The following is a 20,240-nucleotide window of genomic DNA, read 5'->3' on the forward strand; positions in this document are numbered from 1 at the left end:
ACCAGATGATGTCACAGAGTTATTCCTGATATCACTTTATTATGACATTTATCTACATTCGGGGGAATATATTAAATATATTAGCGGTCTTCTTTAGTTCTTTCGGTAAAGTCACGTAGAATGAGAATAAAATAAAATAAGACAATAAAATTCTCACGACGTTTCGGCCACAGCACAAGTAGCCTTCTTCAGGTGAAGGAACAGAACTGTCGGGACGACAGAGCTTCAATGAACGCTGCTAAGATTCGTAGCGTCTTATTAAGCTGGGTGAAAGAAGTGAGGCACCTTGACAAAGGAGTTAACATATCAAACAGGAGAATTTTAGCATTGAAATAGCTGAGGGATTAGCTTGTGACTGGTGCCTCACTTCTCTCACCCAGCTTAAAAGACGCTACGAATCTTAGCAGCGTTCATTGAAGCTCTGTCGTCCCGACAGTTCTGTTCCTTCGCCTGAAGAAGGCTACTTGTGTTGTGGCCGAAACGTCGTGAGAATTTTATTGTCTTATTTTATTTTATTATTTTATTCTCATTCTACGTGACTTTACCGAAAGAACCAAAGAAGATGAATCCTTGCAGTCACGAAAGCTTTAAATCGAAATATTAGCGGTCGTCGCGTGTACACCAAACCCAATTTAGCAATTCTCAGAGCTGGAATCAAGTCCAATTGAATGAAGCATCTGGTTGAACATGATTGTGTTTTGTGCATTCATTGGTGATCAGACTGAGACCATCAGCTTGCCACATTGTAAACCTCAGTATAATCACGGGTGGCCGTATATAGAATTCAAACAAAGGATCTCACTCAGCGGTGCCGACTCTGAACTCTGATAAGAGTATCATCCCTGCCGAGTCACGCGGGCCCCACCTCCACAAATCATTTTCAGGAGAGTGGTTTCGCGATAATTTAGTCTCCAACAATAGAGAAACAATGACTACGTATGTGCAGGTATTGCAGAGAAACAGCTTCACCCAACCCACAAAGCCCAGCAGCGAGTACGGCTCGTGAATAATAATGTATCTGCAGAGGCTCAGTGCGCTGTTAACAAGTTGGAGCGTGTGAACTTACAAGCATCACAGTGCGATATAATTAGGGTAAAAATACCTAACAGGTATTGCAGTTCTCCTCCCCCCCCTGCACTTTCGGGCATCCACTATAATTTTTCAAACTCTTTAAGGTGGCATAAGCCCATGCTGCAACCCATCGCGGTGCGGAGAAGAAAGTGAGGGATTTGTGGGTAGAGAGATTGGGGGTGGGGTGAATTTGGTGACAGTGGCGGGCACTGCATTCCTGCCTCAAAAGCCTCCTCTGCACACGTTCACAACCCTGCGGGGAATTGCTAATGAATAGCATGTGAAGACAACGCCCGTTGATGACGGAATTGACATAAAAACAATGCTTGACACTTGGTATACGTTGGACATCCCACCCCCACCTCCTCTCACCCCCCACTTCCTCTCACCCCACCTCCTCTCACCCCCAACCTTCTCCCCCCTCCTCCCACCCCACCTGCACCCCCCCCCCCCAAGTTACTGCTGCAATTCAAGCGTGACATCTCGACATGCGACACATGGTTGGTCTGACCCCATTTGGCATCACCGCCACTTAACGCCCGTGGACATCCACGCCACCTCCCCCCTGCATGTCACGCAGGGTCAGTGGCCAAACACGACTGGCCACAGTCCAGAGGGAAGTTAGACGAGAGAATTACCTTGTGAATCTGCTTCACGAGCACCTCCTGGTCGGTGAACAATCGTGGAGAGAGAAAAAAAAATACACAGGAGCACAGTCAAAATTACGAAATGCACAATACATTGTACATGTACAGCCCTATTTTAAATCCAATGCTGAATTAGGGACCTGCCCGACGATATGCATAACAGTTATTTCACTGTACTTTATCATGCTGGTGAGTGCGAGTTGAAGGCAAGGGAACAGACGGCTTTCGCAGCGCCGCTGCCTACCGACAGCATAGCCCCGCAGTAGCCTCCGACGCCCCGTTCTTTTGCATGGCGGTAAACGCCCATCCAAGGGCTTTACAGGCTCAAAAGCCTGCTGAGCTTTGGCGGTCTGATGAGAGATCGGGGCCCATTCGGTGCAAATGTTTTACACCCCTGCCATCGGGCTATCTTTGCCCACTGAGATGTTGCTGCAAAAGGCAGAGGGTTCCATAACACAATGAGCGCAAACACCATGGATAATCTCCGCCTGATATGGATAATCTCAGCCTGATATGGATAATCTCAGCCTGATATGGATAATCTCAGCGTGATGAACAGCATTCCCAGGCTGTGCGCAGAAACCCATCGCTCACAATAAATACTATTTGTTTAAACAAACACTACAAGAGTACTTAACTCCATCACACGTTCAACCTTAGCCTCAAGCACATCCATTGAATAAATAATAGGCCCGCAGACGGGAGACAACGGCCTTTGTAGGACAAACCAGACATGTCAACACAGTGACCTGGCAGTGCGCGAGCACACATACACACACACACACGCATGTTAAGAGTGCAGCCGTGAGCTTGAGGGCAGCTCGCGTAATGAGACATCGATTATAATTGATTCGTGCACATGCTACTATGCATAGAATAACTTATCCACATCCGCATAATACGCAAATGTAACATTTTGGGTAATGGCGGGAACAAGAAGAGTTTCAGTTTCAGTTGATTTATTTTGGTATAGCACTGTGAGCCATTCGGCCCTTGAATCGGGTGCAACCACAACAAACAAAAAAACAAAAACACGAACAAGAGGGGGCAATGTAAATGAGAGACGATACAAACGAGACGAACAGACGGGAGGAAATAGACTGCGAGACAGAACAGGTGAAAAAGTACAAATAATGGAATAGCCTATTGTCGAATAGAATTGTGAATGTGAATCCAGACTTATCATAACTTGTGGGGGTTGGGTACGGTGGGTAAATCATTGTAAGCTCACATACCAGATGCAGCAGCAGCAACACAAAAATAGATTCCATTACTGACTAAAATAATTTCGCCAAATTGTAACAATTTCACAAATGGCACCAGGTTAAGTGGTTTTATTTCATTTCATGCCACTGGTGTGCTTGAATTATCGTCAATCGCCATCACAACGATTAAAAGTCACCGCAGGAAGAAGGCCTCCTTAGACAGTTCCCAACTCTCACAGTCCTGCGATGTTGCAATCATCTCTCAGTTTGCGTGTGTGTATTGCATGTGCCAGTGTGGTACAAGGTGTTCCACTTATAGTTACCCCACAAAAATGAGAGAGAAGTAACAGAGAAAATAACATTTTCAATGAAAGTCTCTAAATGTATCCCCACCAATCTTAAAAAGACTCATTACGTTTTTTAAGCGCGAGTCGAACAAAGACCCGGTCCGATTTGCTTTCGGCGTTCAATGACGCTCGTTACAAAGACCTAAGAGCAGATGGTGGGACATTGTTAGGGCAGACCTTGGAAGCCGCGTGTTTACTATGCAGCCGGAGTAGGGGGTATAAAAGCATTGGGGAGGTGCGGTGGCATCCCTCGGCTTTGGCCACGATGACATCTTTGATCTCGAGAAATAAATGGGGTATCTAGAAAGGAATCACCCCATACACATCTCTCCCTCTTCGGGGAGGAACCCGGGGGGGGGGGGCTAACCTGCGACATGGCCATGATGCTGGGCGCGTAGGGGCCCAGGTCGTGCTTGCACTCGCGACACAGCTTCTTGAGCGTGGAGACGCTGGAGATGGACAGCTCCGGGTTGGCCAGCGCTTGCAGCACGAGGGGCAGCACCCCAGTCAGCATCACGGGGTGGTCGGCGAGCCACTCCGCCAGTGCACCTGATGAACACCGGGAAGCACGTGGGCACACGGTGTGTCGACACGCGCCGTGTTTCCCCCTCCCAAAGGGGAACGGCCCCCAAGGCTCCCGATGGTCGAATGACGGGTGTGCGGCTGCATTACACATTGTGTTAATAATTTACATTTGTGAGGCGCATTTCGTCCGCAGATCCCGAATCACCGTGTATGGAAAGCAGAAATTAAACAGAACCTGCGGAGTAAACGGCCAGAACACGTGGGTAATGGAAAGTTTAAAGAGGCGAGTTTTCAAAACAGATCTAAAATATATCGAACGATTACTGAATGGTGTGTGAATGAACAGAAATGAACAAAAATCACCCCGCGCAAAAAATAACACGATTTCATTTGAAGGGGGCAAAAGGATATACAAGAAAATCAATGTTTTGACTGACAGGTCTTACTCAATGGAGTATATATCAACAAAGGTCATATGAGAAAAGCACCAAAAATCTCTCAAATCAATTGTGGATTAGCTCTTTGTCCGACTGATGCCTTCAAATCTAGCGCTGGCTAGGTAAAGTGAGTGTGGCAGGCCACGTACAACAATGCACACTTACGTTGGGAAGTCAAGATAAACAGGGTTCCATGTCCATTACTCTTTATTTTGGCTCATTCTAGTGAGCAACTGATTCCGTTAAGATAGACAAGCATGGATTAATCGTCTGATTATTTTAAATTCGTATATGTTGTATGCAATTGGTTCACGTGATCCCTGCTGCCACAAGAGGCGCTACATTCACCACAATAACAAAGGTAAATTATTGATTCAAATCGTGACATGTCTGCTGGATATGGATAATGCACAAAATGGAAAAAAACCATCACCACCACTTGATACAATTAAAATATAACGAGGCTAACTTTAGACAATCGGCTTTCTTCCAAGGCGAGAGAGAAAGAGGGCACAGGCAGAAAATGTTGACAAGACACGGGGTGCCTGCAATAACATTGTGAATATTTGAGATAGCCGATATCTGGAGGCAGGCAAGGCACCACATGGAGATACCTAGCTGTGGAACGGCGGCATTGGGCAGGGCTGCCGGAACCGATAGGCAATGGTTCCAGCAATTTGGCGGTCGGCACTGGCAAGCATGTGTGTACACGCGCCGGCTACACGTGCCGGCTACACGCGCCGGCTTCACCGGCCGGCTTCACGCGCCGGCTTCACGTGGAGGCTACACATGCAGGCTACACGTGCGGGCTACACGCGGCGGCTTCACGCGCCGGCTTCACGTGCCGGCTACACGTGCCATGCACGCTCGCTGCGGCTCGTGGAGGCACTGTACGCCGAGACGCATCGCGGCCCCCACAGCCCGTGGGGGATAGCGGCGGAGCCAATAGCGAGGCAGCTGCCATAGCGACAGCCGGCTCTGTGGCAAAGACAGCTGGGATCAGGCGAATGAAGAGAGTGGGGGGGGGGGTGGAAATTCAAGGAAATCTTGTGCTATACGAAAAGACATGATTGCGGCCACATTTCTTCAAATAAGCATGTCCAAGTGGTCATGATTATATTTATTTTGACAGCTGCCGCCTTTGCTGTGGACTAGCACGGGGGAGGGAATATCGAGATGTCAAACTTAGTTCTCCGGCGCACAATCCTTTTCTTCATGAAGGCACAATAAATATCACCGACTCGGCACGGTAAGTTATAACCAGGGGGGAGGAAGGCACCTGATGTCCAAAATAAATAATGTTCTTAACATATTAGGAAATAACGAGTCTAATTTATTCCAACTAATTAAAGGAGATTAGAGTTTCTGGGCTTTAATGCAGGGTCACAAATTGAGATCATCAATGCGGCACACAAATTAAACAGCAAGCCGTCACAATGCATTTGTGTGCAATATTTCACGTGAAACTGTGCACGCTTCTATCATTTACAACTAAAGCACCTGCGATGGGTGCTCGGTAACCTGTGGGTGCCTGGGTGCTCGGTAGCCTGTGGGTGCCTGGGTGCTCGGTAACTTGTGGGTGCAAGGTTCCTCTGCACAGCTCAAAACGGTTTGCAGCATCAGCGACGATTTAACAATCCCATGTAAGAATAAAAAAAACCTAGTTATGGGACCATTGTTTAACACCGCTGAATCTAAATTTAAGGCCGATAACAAGGGCACGGTTACATAAATTCGAAACCAAAAATATAAAAGCGTGAAAATAATAATGCACAATCGTAAGAGCAAAAATAAAGATAATCCCGTGCCGTTTGTGGCTGACGAGTGGCCCGGGCAGGCCGTGGCGGAGACGGGTGAAACGGTGGAGCACTCTGTTCCAATTAGGCACCCGTATAATTAACGAGGCACGTGTTGCGCTGGGGCAGGAAAATTACACGTTCAACGGACACCATTTACAAATTCTCTTTCGCAAGAAAAACACATCGCTTTCAAAGCCCGTGCCTCTAGCATCTATGTAACGCGGCTAAAAATACGTTTGCGGGCAATGAGTTGCTTTAATTTTAATTGGTCCCCGCTATTTTAAACATGCAATGCACCGCGCTGGAATTGATTTATTGGCGTAATGTCTCTCCTGGAACCCAAGTGATAAAAAAAACATTACACGTGGGGTTAGGCTTTCTATTTGTGTTTCGGCCACAGCTATGCGTAGAATTAATCTGCCGTTCACAAGGTGACGTTACATTAGCGGTGCAGCAGCTGGTAAATTAAATGCAGTACCTGGTATTTAGCCGACAATCCACAGAGTGCCTATGAAACACCAAGCTGCCTGACAACGTTCTTTATATTCCCTGCACTACACACAGGACATGTTGAATATGGATTTTTTTCAGCTCTTTTTTTTGCAGAATACTATTCGGAACGCACGCTCAAATTATAAATCATTTCAGCGGTACGCGTAATCGCCCAGGCCATGCGTTGGCTCATTTGCTTATCATTGCTAATAGATGCACTGCTCCCCTATCCATGCAACTGAACGTACATGGAAAACTCCACTCACAAAAGCCAAGTGATTTGGAGAACACTGGGTGATTCGGGGCAATAGCGACATTGTGTAATTTTGCAGTCTGTAATTTCAGCAGCGTGCAAACAGTCTGACCATTTGACCTTTTTCGCCGGCATAATTTGATTTTCTCCCACACCTGCCGCGTATGACAGCCTTCGCGAGGTTTCACAAATCGTGCCAAGAGGCGAATTTTTGCCCCCGATTATTTTCATGGTGCGTTGCACCCCGGTACAGGTTTGAGTCCGACCAATTTTTTTTTTAATCCAACACAACCGCCAAGCCACCCAACCACGTTTCGATATTTGCACCACAGTGCGCGACACAGATGGCCACGAGCGGCGAGGTCAATCCCGTTTCTTTCTTTTACTATGGCAAAAGCCGCCGACGCTAGTGCAAGGGACGCCGAAGAGGGCATTGGCCAGCGCTCACGGGGCAGACGCGGGGCTTGCACCGCGCTGTCTGCGCATCACCGGGTCGCGGCGCCTGTGGCCATGACCGAGTGCCGTCGCGCGTGCCCGAGCGCTCGGCGAGGCTGGCTCGAGGACTCTGCAGTCGCGCAGGCTCATTAGCGCTGCACGCAGTGTTTGCTTTTTGCCGCATCCATAATTTAGAGGGATTTGAGGAAAATTGGGAAAGACAATAGCCCGTTTACCTTCAAGTCTGTTAGTGTTAAGAGCAGAACTCATATGTTACGCACGTTCAGCAGAAATAGGTACGCTGTGTATACCTGGCATATGTAAATACTTGTAAGTTAATTAATTTCGTGTATGCTATTTCACAGTTAAGGTTTTCAGTCGGGGTGGAATGATTCACTTGAGAAAATGAGGAGTCGAGATCCATGTGTTCGATTCAAATTTGTTTTACAATTCTGTGAGTGGCTGTGCCTCTATTGGCTGCTGCATCACATGAACCGATTATATACAACACAAATAACATGAAAAACATTGATTGTTATACTGTGTCGGATTCAATGCATGTCATCATGGGATTCGGAATGGATATTAACCGATGCATCTTTGCAATTCGAGTGGTCCCACAAAAAGCAGAAGATGACATAACCACTCTCTTGTATACACGGAGAGGTTCACTGCACATTTTTATAATTATTTTAAACAATACACGAGCCGAACAAATTCTTTTTGGACGAATAGATTGGACATGACAGGGTCCTGTAAAATTTAAATGAGCAGCCTGGTAATGTCAAACGGGGGGGCTCGTCCCTACGCTGGGTGAAATGCAAATGCGAGGATCAATGCACAATTCTAACCAAGTGTGAAATGAATTTGCGCGGCAGATACGGAGGTCGGTCGGTACTAATCCCCCCATTTTTTTTCTTGATTCCCTTTTCAGTCACCGGCGTTTGCCGGACAATAATAGCGTGTGTGTGTGTGTTTTTTTTAAACAGCAACGCCGACTGTTAAAAACGATCAACTCATTCGTCACTGAAACGCCGCAACAACAAAAAAACCGACACAACGAAGGGATGCGATAGAAAACGAACCCCCCCCCCCCCCCACAAACTCGCTGGCGCCTCCGAGCGCCACCCACAAGATGCTCACCCGTCGGGCCAATAATCTGCACTCTTGCAGAGAATAAATGTTCGAGCGTTGCGTTTACCTATTACGGGCTGCGTCTTGGAGCGCATTATAGGTGCGTATAACATTACAGCTTCCCATCTGCTTTCCCATGTTCCGCAATTGACAGGGGCTGCTGCCGGGAGGGAGCGGGGGGGGGGGGAGACAATAAACCAGCCTGGCACTCAAAGGGCGGCGCCCGTTTCCAAGGATAATCTGGTCAGAACACTGGATTCAATGGCTTAGTTGGGTAAATAGCATCAAGGGACCTTCATACCGTTTAATAAAAGGGGAAATGGAACAATGCGATGACTCGCAGCCAGCGATTCTGCTGCAAAAAAAAAGAGTTAAATCCGCACGCATGGCAAAGGCAACGCAATCTTCCTACCGAGCATAACGCTACAATAACAAGCTGATGTAACGAGTGGTATTCCTCAAGCCTCAAGGACAAGGCTACCCGCTCTGATTCATAATTTACATTGAGGTGCATCTTGGGGGCACAGTCCACTGCAGCCTCTTCACTGTGGCTCGTCAACAATGGCATCCGAGGCAAACCCCCCTTCTTTTCCACAATCGTGGACAAAAGTACGACGGATTCGACGAACGGACAATGAACGCGCGGCACAGCTGCACCGCCGATTTTGTGCGCGCGTAAGCACATCCGTTGATGCTCAAGAGCACCAGCGCAAACGCACATGCATCAGCAAACGTGCCCTTCAGACACAAGCCATTCGCTTCTCCGCTGCACCCTCATGGCAACCGGGGAAAAAAAAAACACATTTCTCAGCAGAGGTCAGTCCTGCAAACACTGTGGCAAGGTGAGGTCATCGGAGCGCATTATAGGTGCGTATAAACATTGCAGCTTCCCATCTGCTTTCCCATGTTTCGCAAATGACAGGGGCTCATCGGCATTTTACAGAAAACTTTTGTTTTCTGTTCCCAACAGAAACACGGCAATCCCGTCAAAAGTAAAAAAAAGCATACGTGATCAAAAATAATGCCTTTGTAGCTGGCTTTCAATGCACCTCTTTTCACCGTGCAAATCGACTCCGACTGCACAGGCCACGGGGCAGCTTCATGCCGCCAGAATCAGCTCGCGGCGCTTCAAAAGGGAGAGGGGGGGGGCACGCATTTTTCAGAATCACCCAAAGCAGCTTTTCTGCCGGCACTGATGGAGACCTCGAGGCCGTAGTACTGAGCGTACCGAGCATGCGTGCTTCCTTGGCAAAGGGCCTGGTTGCCAGGCAATTGTCTCCACTTGCAAAAACCAGGGAGGCGAGGGAGGGAACGGGTTTTGGTGTTAAGGTTTCAAATCCCCCCCACCTCTGGGGGCTGTGCACAGCCCCAGGCTGCAATTTGTCTTTGCTGTCGTAGCTTGATATTTTTTTGTACGTTAGAGGTCACAAAGGCATGTCCATTAGACATTTTTTTATAGTGTCAAATAGAGAAGCCTATATCATATATATATAGCATGTGGGGTTTTTTCCCTCAGAATTACAACAACAACAAAAAATTCCGGACACTTTTTGTTGTTGTCAATATTTCTGACGACGGAAAAACCCAGTGGTACTGCACGCAGAATAAAATTACGACTTAAAAAGTGAAGGTGCAGAGAAAAGTACACATCGCAGAGGTATATTACAGATGCATCGATTCATCTAATCTTATTGCAAATGTAATAATTAATGTTTTTCAGTGGGTTCACTGGGTCCCTGCAGCCACAAGCGGTGCTACATTCACCAGAGTAATAAAAATAATAAAATTCTGAAAACAAACTGTGACCCGGAATTGTGACGAATTCTGGAATAACTAGCCAGAGGAGGGAATAATTGCACCCGCATTATATCACACAAACAGGCGTGCATGAGGGCAACATAAATAAAGTAAAACCATCCCTGCCAATGAATATGAATGGAGGCTGACAAACGCCCATGAGCGGTCTCGCATTGGGCATGCGGAAGAAGAGGCAAGAAGCAGACGCCGCCGATGAGTGAGGTGGACTGGTGGCTTGAAATGAGCACGGCTTAAAAGAGAGAGAACGTAAGCCGACGGAAAACGATCGCCACCACCAGAGAAAGGCAGGGGTGGAAGAAGTTCGCCCAGCCTAATGATCAGCCCCAATGACTGACAGAAGAGAGAGATAAAGAGTTGAAGTTTGGGATTTTGCTGAAGGGCTTCAGCCTCGAAAGTGCCCAGAGACTCGTTGGCACTGCTCAAGGCTGTACCTCTCCTGTGTTTCCCTGCCCTCATCCTACCAACCCTCCCACCCCCCGCCGCTTCCACCCCCCCCCCCGCCCCCCCCAATTCTCCCATATATTCGAACGTATTTTTTCAAGCATCATGAGATGCTACAAAAATACTAATTGTTGTCCATTTAAGACCAAGGCTTTCGCGACCAATATTATCGCTGATAAAAGTTTTTTGGGTTAGATCGTGTAAATATAAATGTCGTTAACCCACCACTACGCAACACAGTCGATTAGTAAAGTTTATCACGTAAACAAAACATGCCAACGAGTTACTACTTCAGCACACAGGTGTGTTCAAGAGCAAACAACATTTACAATTTGAGTATGACGTTTTGCTGGCAATTACAACCAGCTCCTTCAGGCGATTTGTCAGAATTATGAAGGAGTCTTGCTGTTTTGGTCTTAAAAACACCTTTAGTATGGACTAATTCTTGTTTTTGTTGTAAGAGAGAGAGACAGGCTTAGAGTGCCATGCCTCCGACTGGCGCTTACCGATTGTGAACATGATGGTGTCAGCCAGCTGCACATTGCCCACGGTGATGCGCGGGATGAGGCCGATGAGTCCCGGGATAACGTCCGAGTCGTTGACGTCCAGAGTCTCCGCGATGGACTGGAACCCGTAGAGGAAGGCTTCCGTTTGCTGCAACAGGGCAAACGTTAGCCACTTCGTGCTGCTCTGATGTGAACCGTAATGAATCGTAAGGACAACAATCATAATCATAATAACGCTCCGCTGTTTACCAAGGAAAACCTCAGCAAGGCCTCACCAAGTCCCCACCAAGTCCCGAGACACATTGAGGATTTCCCTACCGAGTCGTTTGAAAATCAGCGATGGTTATTGAATATTTTTTCATTTATGTTTACGCTTATTTATTTCTCCAATCCAATTACTGAAAATATATTCTAAGGTTTACGTGAATCACCTTTGTTGAGTGCGTATCTCCTGGCCTGGCTCCTCTTCCGATATGTATTTTTTTTGCCGAGTTGTTTTTGTTTAGCAACAATTATAATAACGCTAATTATTTATCAAGCAAGGCCACACTTGGCTTCAGGGCTCTTTTTCAATAGGGCCCTGCATTGCGACGTTTGGTCCATTCCATTCATGAGCGTTTGGCGTGTGGGAGGGAACTAGTACCTGGAGAAAACCCACAAGTATCCGGGGGCAACACTCAAAGCTTCACATAAATGGATTCAAGAATCCTTGCCCATCGTGACTTTTGATTCACTAAATAGTACTGTCTGAATGGCTGATTTCAAATTAAGGTGCTGCTGCTGTTGAGGTGGCATTTCCCATCTTGGGCATTTATATCCATTAGCTTTGCCTTATTAAGATTCAAGTCTTTCATATTTGAAGTCAAAATGTACAGCCCCTTTTCAAATCGTTTTTGCACTTATATTTTGGAATGTCAATGACATGCTGTTTTGCGATTGCTAATAGCATTGCATTTATTGTATATTGGGTGCAAATAGGGCGACTGGGTCGTAGGCCGACGTGGTATTGCGTGTGTGTGCGAGCATGGGTACCCAGCACACAGACGGATAAAAACCACAAGAGTAGCAATAATATCGAAGGACCGAGCGAAAAGCACGATAGATCAAGCATACGTGTTAAACTGACGATAGATCAAACCTCAGTTGTATCACAGTGTGAATTAAATATGGGAATTATATATTATCGCTGAAGGGCTTTGCATGCCTTAGGATGCCCTGGGACAATGCTTCGCCCAAGGAAGCAACAAAAAATAAAGACAACTGCTCCGACACCGTCGATCAATTTGTTGAACACGTTAATAATGAAAGCTTCAAAGCATCAACATTTAAATACCACCCAACGTTATTTCTTCGCAAAAATAACCAACCTGCAACTGACACTTAAAGGAGCGACGCGCATTTCAATGAAGTGAGAAACGAAATAGGCGATTCGCTAAAAATATATAATGAACTGAGGAAACGAATTTCCCAAAGAGTACAATAAGCACAGCTTCTAAAAGGGAGCATTTCAGGACGCGTCTCCCAACGACCCATATATGGCTCGCGCAGTCGATGTAATGAATCAATGGCTTAATTTACCCACATTGAAAAAAATGTCACAATTGTTGGAGAAAATCCAACAGTGGGCGACCAGAGGCCTGTCACATTCATAACTGATAATTCGAAAGAGAAGAAAATGACAAGCAGAGAGAGTGTTGTTTATCTGTGGTGGAGACACGAGTCGTCAAATTTAGCGCAACTCATGTGTCTGCACATATTGTGAACGAATTTTTTTTATACTTCAGTTGGCTTATTGTCTTTGAAGAACAATGCTTTCAAGAAGCATTCAAGTAAGCAAACTCTGGACCAGTTTTGACCTCGTGGGTCTCATCGGCAGAGTCGGGATTAAGTTATGCTCATGGACGTCTGCTTATTATGGTTTTATCGATAATGCTCCGCAACAAAGCATAATGAGTTTGTATACAAGCCTTCTATAATTACATGAGTTTCAGGGGCCACATTCTATGATCCTCGTGCCTTGTTATTTAGAAAAATGCTGCGGCACAAGTTAAGAATATTAATTCCAGTCATCATTTCGGCAAAGACGGCAATGCTTTTTAATCTCAGCTGGAAGCCGGCCCCCCGTACAACGACTTTCTCATCTGTTTGTGCAAAGTAATTCTCTTCGGCCGAACATCCCGAAAAGGTTTTCTTGATTTTTTTGGTTCCATATCACAGACGTCAGCTCGCTTCTCTCCGACAAGAAGCCGCTATTCAGCGCTTTGTGGAAAGCGATACACCGGGTAATAGCGTCGGTTTCATCTCAGAGATTGCGCGGTGATTTACAGAAAATCAGTACCGTTCGTGAAAAATGGGGTAAATCACTGGTGCTTTGTTTTTTCAAAGCAGATACCTTACAAATAAATGCGTTTCCATCTATCCCCAAGAGAAACTTGAAATAATAAAAGGTGATGGGTGCCAAATTCAAATGCCGAATGCCAAACAGTTTATAGCAATCGTGTGAAACGCAGACAGCCTGTCTTGCAAAATCCTTACAATGACAAAATAAAAAGTTGCTGGAACATCACGATACAAATCGATGCACCCGAAATTATATTTTCCTTTGTGCAATAAACGAAACTTTTAAACTTGACAGCCTTCTCCAACCGTGATTAAATATTGTTATATAAATAATGTACTCTCTTTTTTCTTTCAACAAATACGAAACTTCCACCATTTCTTTGTTTTTTGAGCAGCCTCAAATTTCTTTTTTTTCCTCCACAACGAATAACGCATTCCTTCTGATCCCGATGGAAACATCAATGAGAACAAGATCAGTGCAGGGGAAAAGAACCTTGGGAATATCACAATGCACAAATGGCAACAGCCATTTTTTTATTTTTATTTTATTATGTTGAATTTTTATTATTTTATTATTTCCCTTCTACGTGACTTTACTGAAAGAACCAAGAAGATGAACCACTGCAGGAGTCGCCCCAAAAGCTTCAACGCTACATTTGCACATCCCTGAGCATCTCGGGGGATTTAAACTGTCACTATGGGGGCTCACGGTTTATCTGCTGCTGGGGGTGGGGCTAAGGGTTTAACTGCTACTGGGGGGCTAAAGGTTTAACTTCCAATGGGAAGGCTTAGATTTTATCTGCCAATTGGGGGCGTCTGTTTACCTGCCACTGCGGGGGCTGTCCGGTGGCCGTGAGGAGGCGTCCCAGCTTATCGTACAGGTTGCTGAGCAGCTCAGGGCCCAGCATCTCGTACACATACATCAGCGTGTCCGAGATGTCCACCCTACAACCACAAGAAGTACTCGTTATTTGAATGCGCGTGTTTTACACCGGGTCTTCCGGCGCACAACAGGCACGACACGATTCACTTGCCCAGTAATTTTTTTATTAGTCATTTCCTGTCTCATTTGTAGGGTTTTGTTTGCACCATTAGTATTACATGACGGGAGCATTTAATTGGTATATCATTTGCACCAATGGTCAACAATCTCTTCTTAAACATATGAACGCAAGGATCAACGATAATATAATCGATGCAGCGTTACAGGCCTACATACGTCTTCCTGGTAATAACCACCGTTAACATTATCCCAGCAAACTGAATCAAAATAACTGGTTTTTTTTCATCATTTTTTATTAAACCAACCCCTTTTATAATACACGAGGGGGGTGGGTGGCCAGCAGCACGCCCGGCCGCCTTTGTCTCCTCAGTGGCCATGTTCACACCACAACAGTTACTCGTTTAAGGCTGAGTAGGCCTAGGGGAGGCCCAGGACCGGTTAAAATAATCGTCACCGGTGGTGGCCGAGAGCGGGAATCGAACTTGGGTCGCCCGGTTCGTAGCGCGGCACACTAACCGCTCCACTACAATGCGTTACGCTTCCACATGCGAGGGTCACGTGACAGATTTGACATCACAGCTCACTTGCCGTGCAAAAAATAAATGCATTATTGAGCTCCCCCCCCCCACAAAAAAGTGTAATTTTATCATTTTTGCATGGTGTACAGTCTGGAAAGTACCCACATGTCAAATTTCAAGTTTCTTGCATGTCGGGAAGTACGCTAAACATTTTGAACAGACACACATACACAACTTTGCCTTTTATATATATGGAGATAACGTGTGCCGCCCTCTTGGTTTGGCTTATGTTGGCACAGGTAAAACCAATTGGGCAATGAATGCCCTCACTTTGGATGGGGACCCGGATACACAATAGAAACCTGGTATAACAGCAAATACAGCCAACAAAAAAAATATTTAGAAAAAAAACATTTCAAGGTCAAATTCCGAACAGCAAGGTCGTGCATCTGTGTCACTCCACTGCTGGATGAGGGCCTCCACACACTGGCAGGTCCACGGGGGTTTATTTGACCGTACTTCAATGCTCTGGCGGTAATACGACCAGTATTACCTCAATGGAAGATGCCGCGATCCTGGTTGAGTGTTCCGGCTGGCCGGTGCGATGGTGGTGGAGAGCGGCACCAACAGCCCCTACCCTCAAATTTAACTTGGCAATGATGTAGTCGATTATTTATTTATTTTAGCTACTTGCTCACCATTTTAACGATTTTGTGCTCCGATCGTTTTTTTTTCGTATTGTTTGCTGTTGTAACTTGGCGACACCGCCCATACTGGACATCTGTGAACAAAGAGCTTCATAGCTCATCGGATTTCTCCTCCAGTCTAAATCAAGATTCTGATTCTGATTCACCTGTAGATGCGGAACTGCTCCTTCTCGTCCGCTGACCACGACGCGTACTCGGCGTCCGTGGGGAACTGTGCCTTGTAAAGCAGCACGTCTACCAGCTGAAAGTACACGGGCCGGTACATCTGGAGGTACATGGCCTGCTTCTCACCGCCCAGCGACGTGATGTCATCCTGCACATGCGCAAACACAACCAGAAAATGTGTTCGTAGCACACTGCACGAACCACCACACCATCGCTGACACCCTACGCGCATAAATACATGCATGCAGGTACGTGTGCACACTCGCAAACACACGGATGCACGTACGCACACAAGCACAAAAGACAAAGATCCCCCGTCTAACCTTAACAGACTGTTGGGGCAAGTTCTGTTAGCGAGCACCGGTGAAGGTCGGCACGGCACATGAGGGGGCGGGTGGCCAGCACCACGCCCGGCCCACTTTGTCACCCTCGTGGCGATATTTACACATGACACCAGGTACCCATTTGAGGCTGAGTCAACATAGGGGAGGCCCAGGACTGGTTGAGATAAACGTCATTGGTGTTGACCGGAAGCGGGAATCGAACTCGGTTTACCAGGCTCGTACTGCCGCACGCTAACCGTTACGCTATCGCTCCCCACGCACACCCACCGACACACATCGAGCTGTTTCTATGTTGCCTGCACCCGAGTGGGAGACCCTCTCAATGATTTACTGCCAAGGAAGCAGCTGCAAGATTCTCTCTGTTCTCTATTAGTTTGCAGCGTGTTCAGCTTCACATTAAAATGCATGGGAAGTTGTCAAAAAGCACTTCTTTAAAAATAACCCACCGGCTGCTTAATTGTATCAAATAGAGATTTGGTTTGCCCGAGTTTCAATAGCGTGGAAGGTATTTAAATATCACACAAACGGACTAAGTATTATCGTTACCACGGCATCTTTATACAAACAATTTTCATATCTTCCTTTCCTGGCATAATAAAGCAATAGTGAACGAACTGCACACACAAGATAAACTCAGAGATGCCTCTGCAGAGTAAGAACAATTGCTTTTGCTATCACTCCCGCACTGAAATTTTAATTTCACAACGCATTAAGAGTTACGGCACTTATGTCGGATGAAAGTCACGTCCTTCAGCAAAGTTACGAAAGGGAAACCAGATTATTTTTTCTCACGCGCGCGCGCTTTTGACGACATAAAAAAAGGCGACCCGCAACGACGGCGGGGAAAAAAAGCAACAAAAATAATCGAGCAGAAACGAGACTGATGAAGGTCCCACAATACGCACGGCCGTGCACAGCAAGGCAGCGCAGTTATCTGTCAGGCTCTTACAACCTCAGCGGAAAGGCACAATGCAATCAATATCGATTTCTAGAGCCATAACTTCCCTTTACAGTCGCTCCATCTCTCGATTATTTTTGCTGCATTAAGCAACGCGGAGGGCCAATTACTGTACCGGTGATCACACCTCGCGGCCACCCCCCCCGCCCTCCCCCGATGCTTCTCCATAAGACAAGATTGGGGCACGCAAGATCGATACCTTCTCAATCGTCGTGCAAAAGGCAAGTGTTCAACTATAGCCTCCCTTGCACTTTTTTTTTAAGGTAGGCCTCCGAGAATTCAACTGCTGCATCGCGACCTTTGCCCAGCGACGGCTTAGCTTCTGGTTAAATACACACAGGTGTGCGCTGCACGCAAATATCACAGCGTGGAGTGTAAAGGTAGGGCTTCACGTGTTCACACTGCCACTCGCTGCGTAGCTTTGTCTAATTTATCCCACTTAAGTAACTGGTAACATCGCAGCGCCAAGCGTGTTATTATTACAACGTTGCACGGCTTGGCCAATTTGATAGTCACTTCAAGATGTTTTTCTTGTTCGTGTTTTTGTTTTTTTTGGTTGTTGTGGTTGCACCCGATTCAAGAGCCGAAGGGCTCACAGGGCTATACCAAAATAAATTAACTGAAACTGATTAAAATAAGCTTTTTATGCAAAGCCCACTGATTCAATGAGGATGAATAATATCATGCACTTAACATTTGGAAATGCCTGCAACCTACATCGAGGGGAGGCACATTTCAAACTAATTAATGCCGACACCAGACAGGGCCTTCATTTATTTTGACTCGGTCCTAAATTAGAGTCACCTTCCATTGAGTCTCCCAATTTCAAAATGAAAGTGTACATGCGTTTAGCTCACGAAGCAACGCACACATTAACAACGCCGTGGCGAAATGTTAACTGCTGTGCCTGGTATGCAGGAGGTCGTGGGTTCGATCCCGACGCCTGTTGTATATTTGTATATTTTGGAGTTTGCATGTTCTCCCCGTGGTTGTGTGGATTTTTCTCCAGGTCCTCCGAGGTTATCCCCTCCTCATTAAGAAACATGCGTTTAGAGTATTTGGCTGCTATAAATTTTGCACGTGATAAGGCACTTCGTTGAGCTGTCATTTGTGGCCAGGTCGCTTCTGAAAAAGAGCTACCTAGCTCAGTGGACCTTACCTGGTAAAATAAAAAAAAAACAGTTTATAGCTGGAAACCCCAGGGTAACCATCTAAGTGGCAGACCACAGATGATACTGACACTGATTTTGATTAAAAAGAAACACACGTTATAGACTTTAAAAGCTCACATCCCATGCTTTAGCAGTGAATCGCAACACAATACCCAGTAAAAAAAGAGCAATTTCCACACATGAATGGTGATGAAATTTGCAATTATGCGACTAATTTAGATTCACTGGTACACTGAACTATAGGGCTGCCTTTGATACAGAAATGAACGCAACAAAGACAAAATGTAATTTGTTTTTTTTTCTTACTCCCCTTCCCATTTATTGTTTTCGACCCTCCGCGGTTTGCTCGCGGGGCGTCCGAAGAGGAATTGTGGCTGATTTTGCACGGCTGATCAAATGCGCTACAAATGCCAAGCTTGTCAGTCGTCCCCCCCCACGCTGCGGTTGCCCCTGAGACTTTGTGCACGGGCAGTGTGGCGTTGTGGCCATGGTGGTATGATGTGGCGGAAGGGTGAGGGCGGTGAGCGCTGGGGTGGGCCTCCAATTAGCTCAATAAATGAGAAACAAAGATCACCCGTATAGCCTCAACCGACTGTTGGAGACAAGTGCCATTCGCCAGTAGCACCTACGAAGCCCGGCACGGAACACGCGGGGGGTGGGTGCCCTGCAACGCGCTCGACTGCCTTTTTCTCCCTAGTTTACACATCGCACCAAGTTCTCATTTAAGGCCGAATCGACCTAAGGGAGGCCCAGGGCCGGATTAATTAATCATCACTGGTGTTGGTCATGAAATCGGGTCGCTCGGTCCGTAGCACAGTGCGCTATCCGCTACACTACCGCTCCGCACAGCGTTCAAATAAAGAACGAACAACATCGGCCTGATTCCAGTACATGTACAGGCCTTTGTCAATCCACCGCTGGATGAGGGCCATGCATCGTGGGGGTTGAATATAATACATATTCTTTTTCACATCGCGAGTCAAGGCATGTTGGCGGAGGTGGGGAGCAAAGAGGTACAGTACAAGATTGGCTTCTGCTGTGCTGCTCTCTGCTGCCCACCAAAGTAACCCCACATCCCCATGACCTTTGAGCAAGGTGGCCACCTGTCACTGTGTAACCACGTGAAGTGTGTACGCACCTGCAGCGTGTACCAAGTGTGTACGCACCTGCAGCGTGTACCAAGTGTGTACGCACCTGCAGCGTGTACCAGAACGTCAGGGTTAGGCAGCTCGTGGTCTCGTCCACAGGGTAGTGGCCAGGGATGCCCGTGCAGTACATCACCATGTTGACCAGGGCCAGGAAGCTCTGCCAGTGATCCGTTTGCTCTAGCAGAGTTCTGTGCACAGCAACGCATCACAGTGGCACCAAATTCAAAGATCCCACGTCTAGCTTACATAGACTGCTGGGGCAAGTGCTGTTAGTGAGCTCCAAAAAAGCCCGGTAGGCATATTAAAGAGGTGGGATGGCCAGCACCATGCTCAGGCTGCATTTGTTCCCACAAGCGCTGATTTTTACAAATCGGACCAGATACTCACTTAAGGCCAAGTCAACATAGAGGAGGCCCAGGAGTTGGTTGATGTCATTCGCCACTGAAGTTAGCCATGGCCAGGAACCGAACTCGAGCTGCCGGGTTCATGGCGCAATACACTAACCACTGTGCCACTGCTCGCCACAGTGGCAGCAAAACAGGAGGGGACCATTACCCACCTAAATATTCAACAGTGTGCGCATGATTTGATTAAAGTTACACATGAATGAAACAATGAAATATCTTACTGGCGGAAGTAATTATATTGATGAAATCGTTCTAATAAGCGATGCAAAAAAAACAAGTACTGCACAGTTATAAAACACAAAAACATCTTAATTGTAAGAACGGTCGGTGTGAAACGATAACAAGATCATGGGTGGGAAGTGGTGAAC

General features: G+C 46.6%; 1 protein-coding gene across 2 annotated transcripts in view; it reads right to left on the reverse strand.

Moving 5' to 3' along the window:
* The window catches only part of IPO13 (importin 13), a 69,712-nt gene that overhangs the window by 23,782 nt on the left and 25,690 nt on the right, over positions 1-20,240 (reverse strand). For both annotated transcript variants that reach the window (XM_032966015.2, XM_032966014.2), the window contains exons 6-11: positions 19,512-19,653; positions 15,825-15,991; positions 14,275-14,395; positions 11,111-11,258; positions 3,638-3,819; positions 1,710-1,736 (exon numbers count right to left, since the gene is read on the reverse strand). In XM_032966015.2, the coding sequence (XP_032821906.2) occupies positions 1,710-1,736; positions 3,638-3,819; positions 11,111-11,258; positions 14,275-14,395; positions 15,825-15,991; positions 19,512-19,653 (787 nt within the window). The remainder of the gene's footprint in view (positions 1-1,709; positions 1,737-3,637; positions 3,820-11,110; positions 11,259-14,274; positions 14,396-15,824; positions 15,992-19,511; positions 19,654-20,240) is intronic.

This window comes from Petromyzon marinus, chromosome 35 (assembly GCF_048934315.1).
Source record: "Petromyzon marinus isolate PM22_M1 ecotype Great Lakes invasive population chromosome 35, UKy_Petmar_22M1.pri1.0, whole genome shotgun sequence".
Lineage (NCBI taxonomy): Eukaryota > Metazoa > Chordata > Hyperoartia > Petromyzontiformes > Petromyzontidae > Petromyzon > Petromyzon marinus.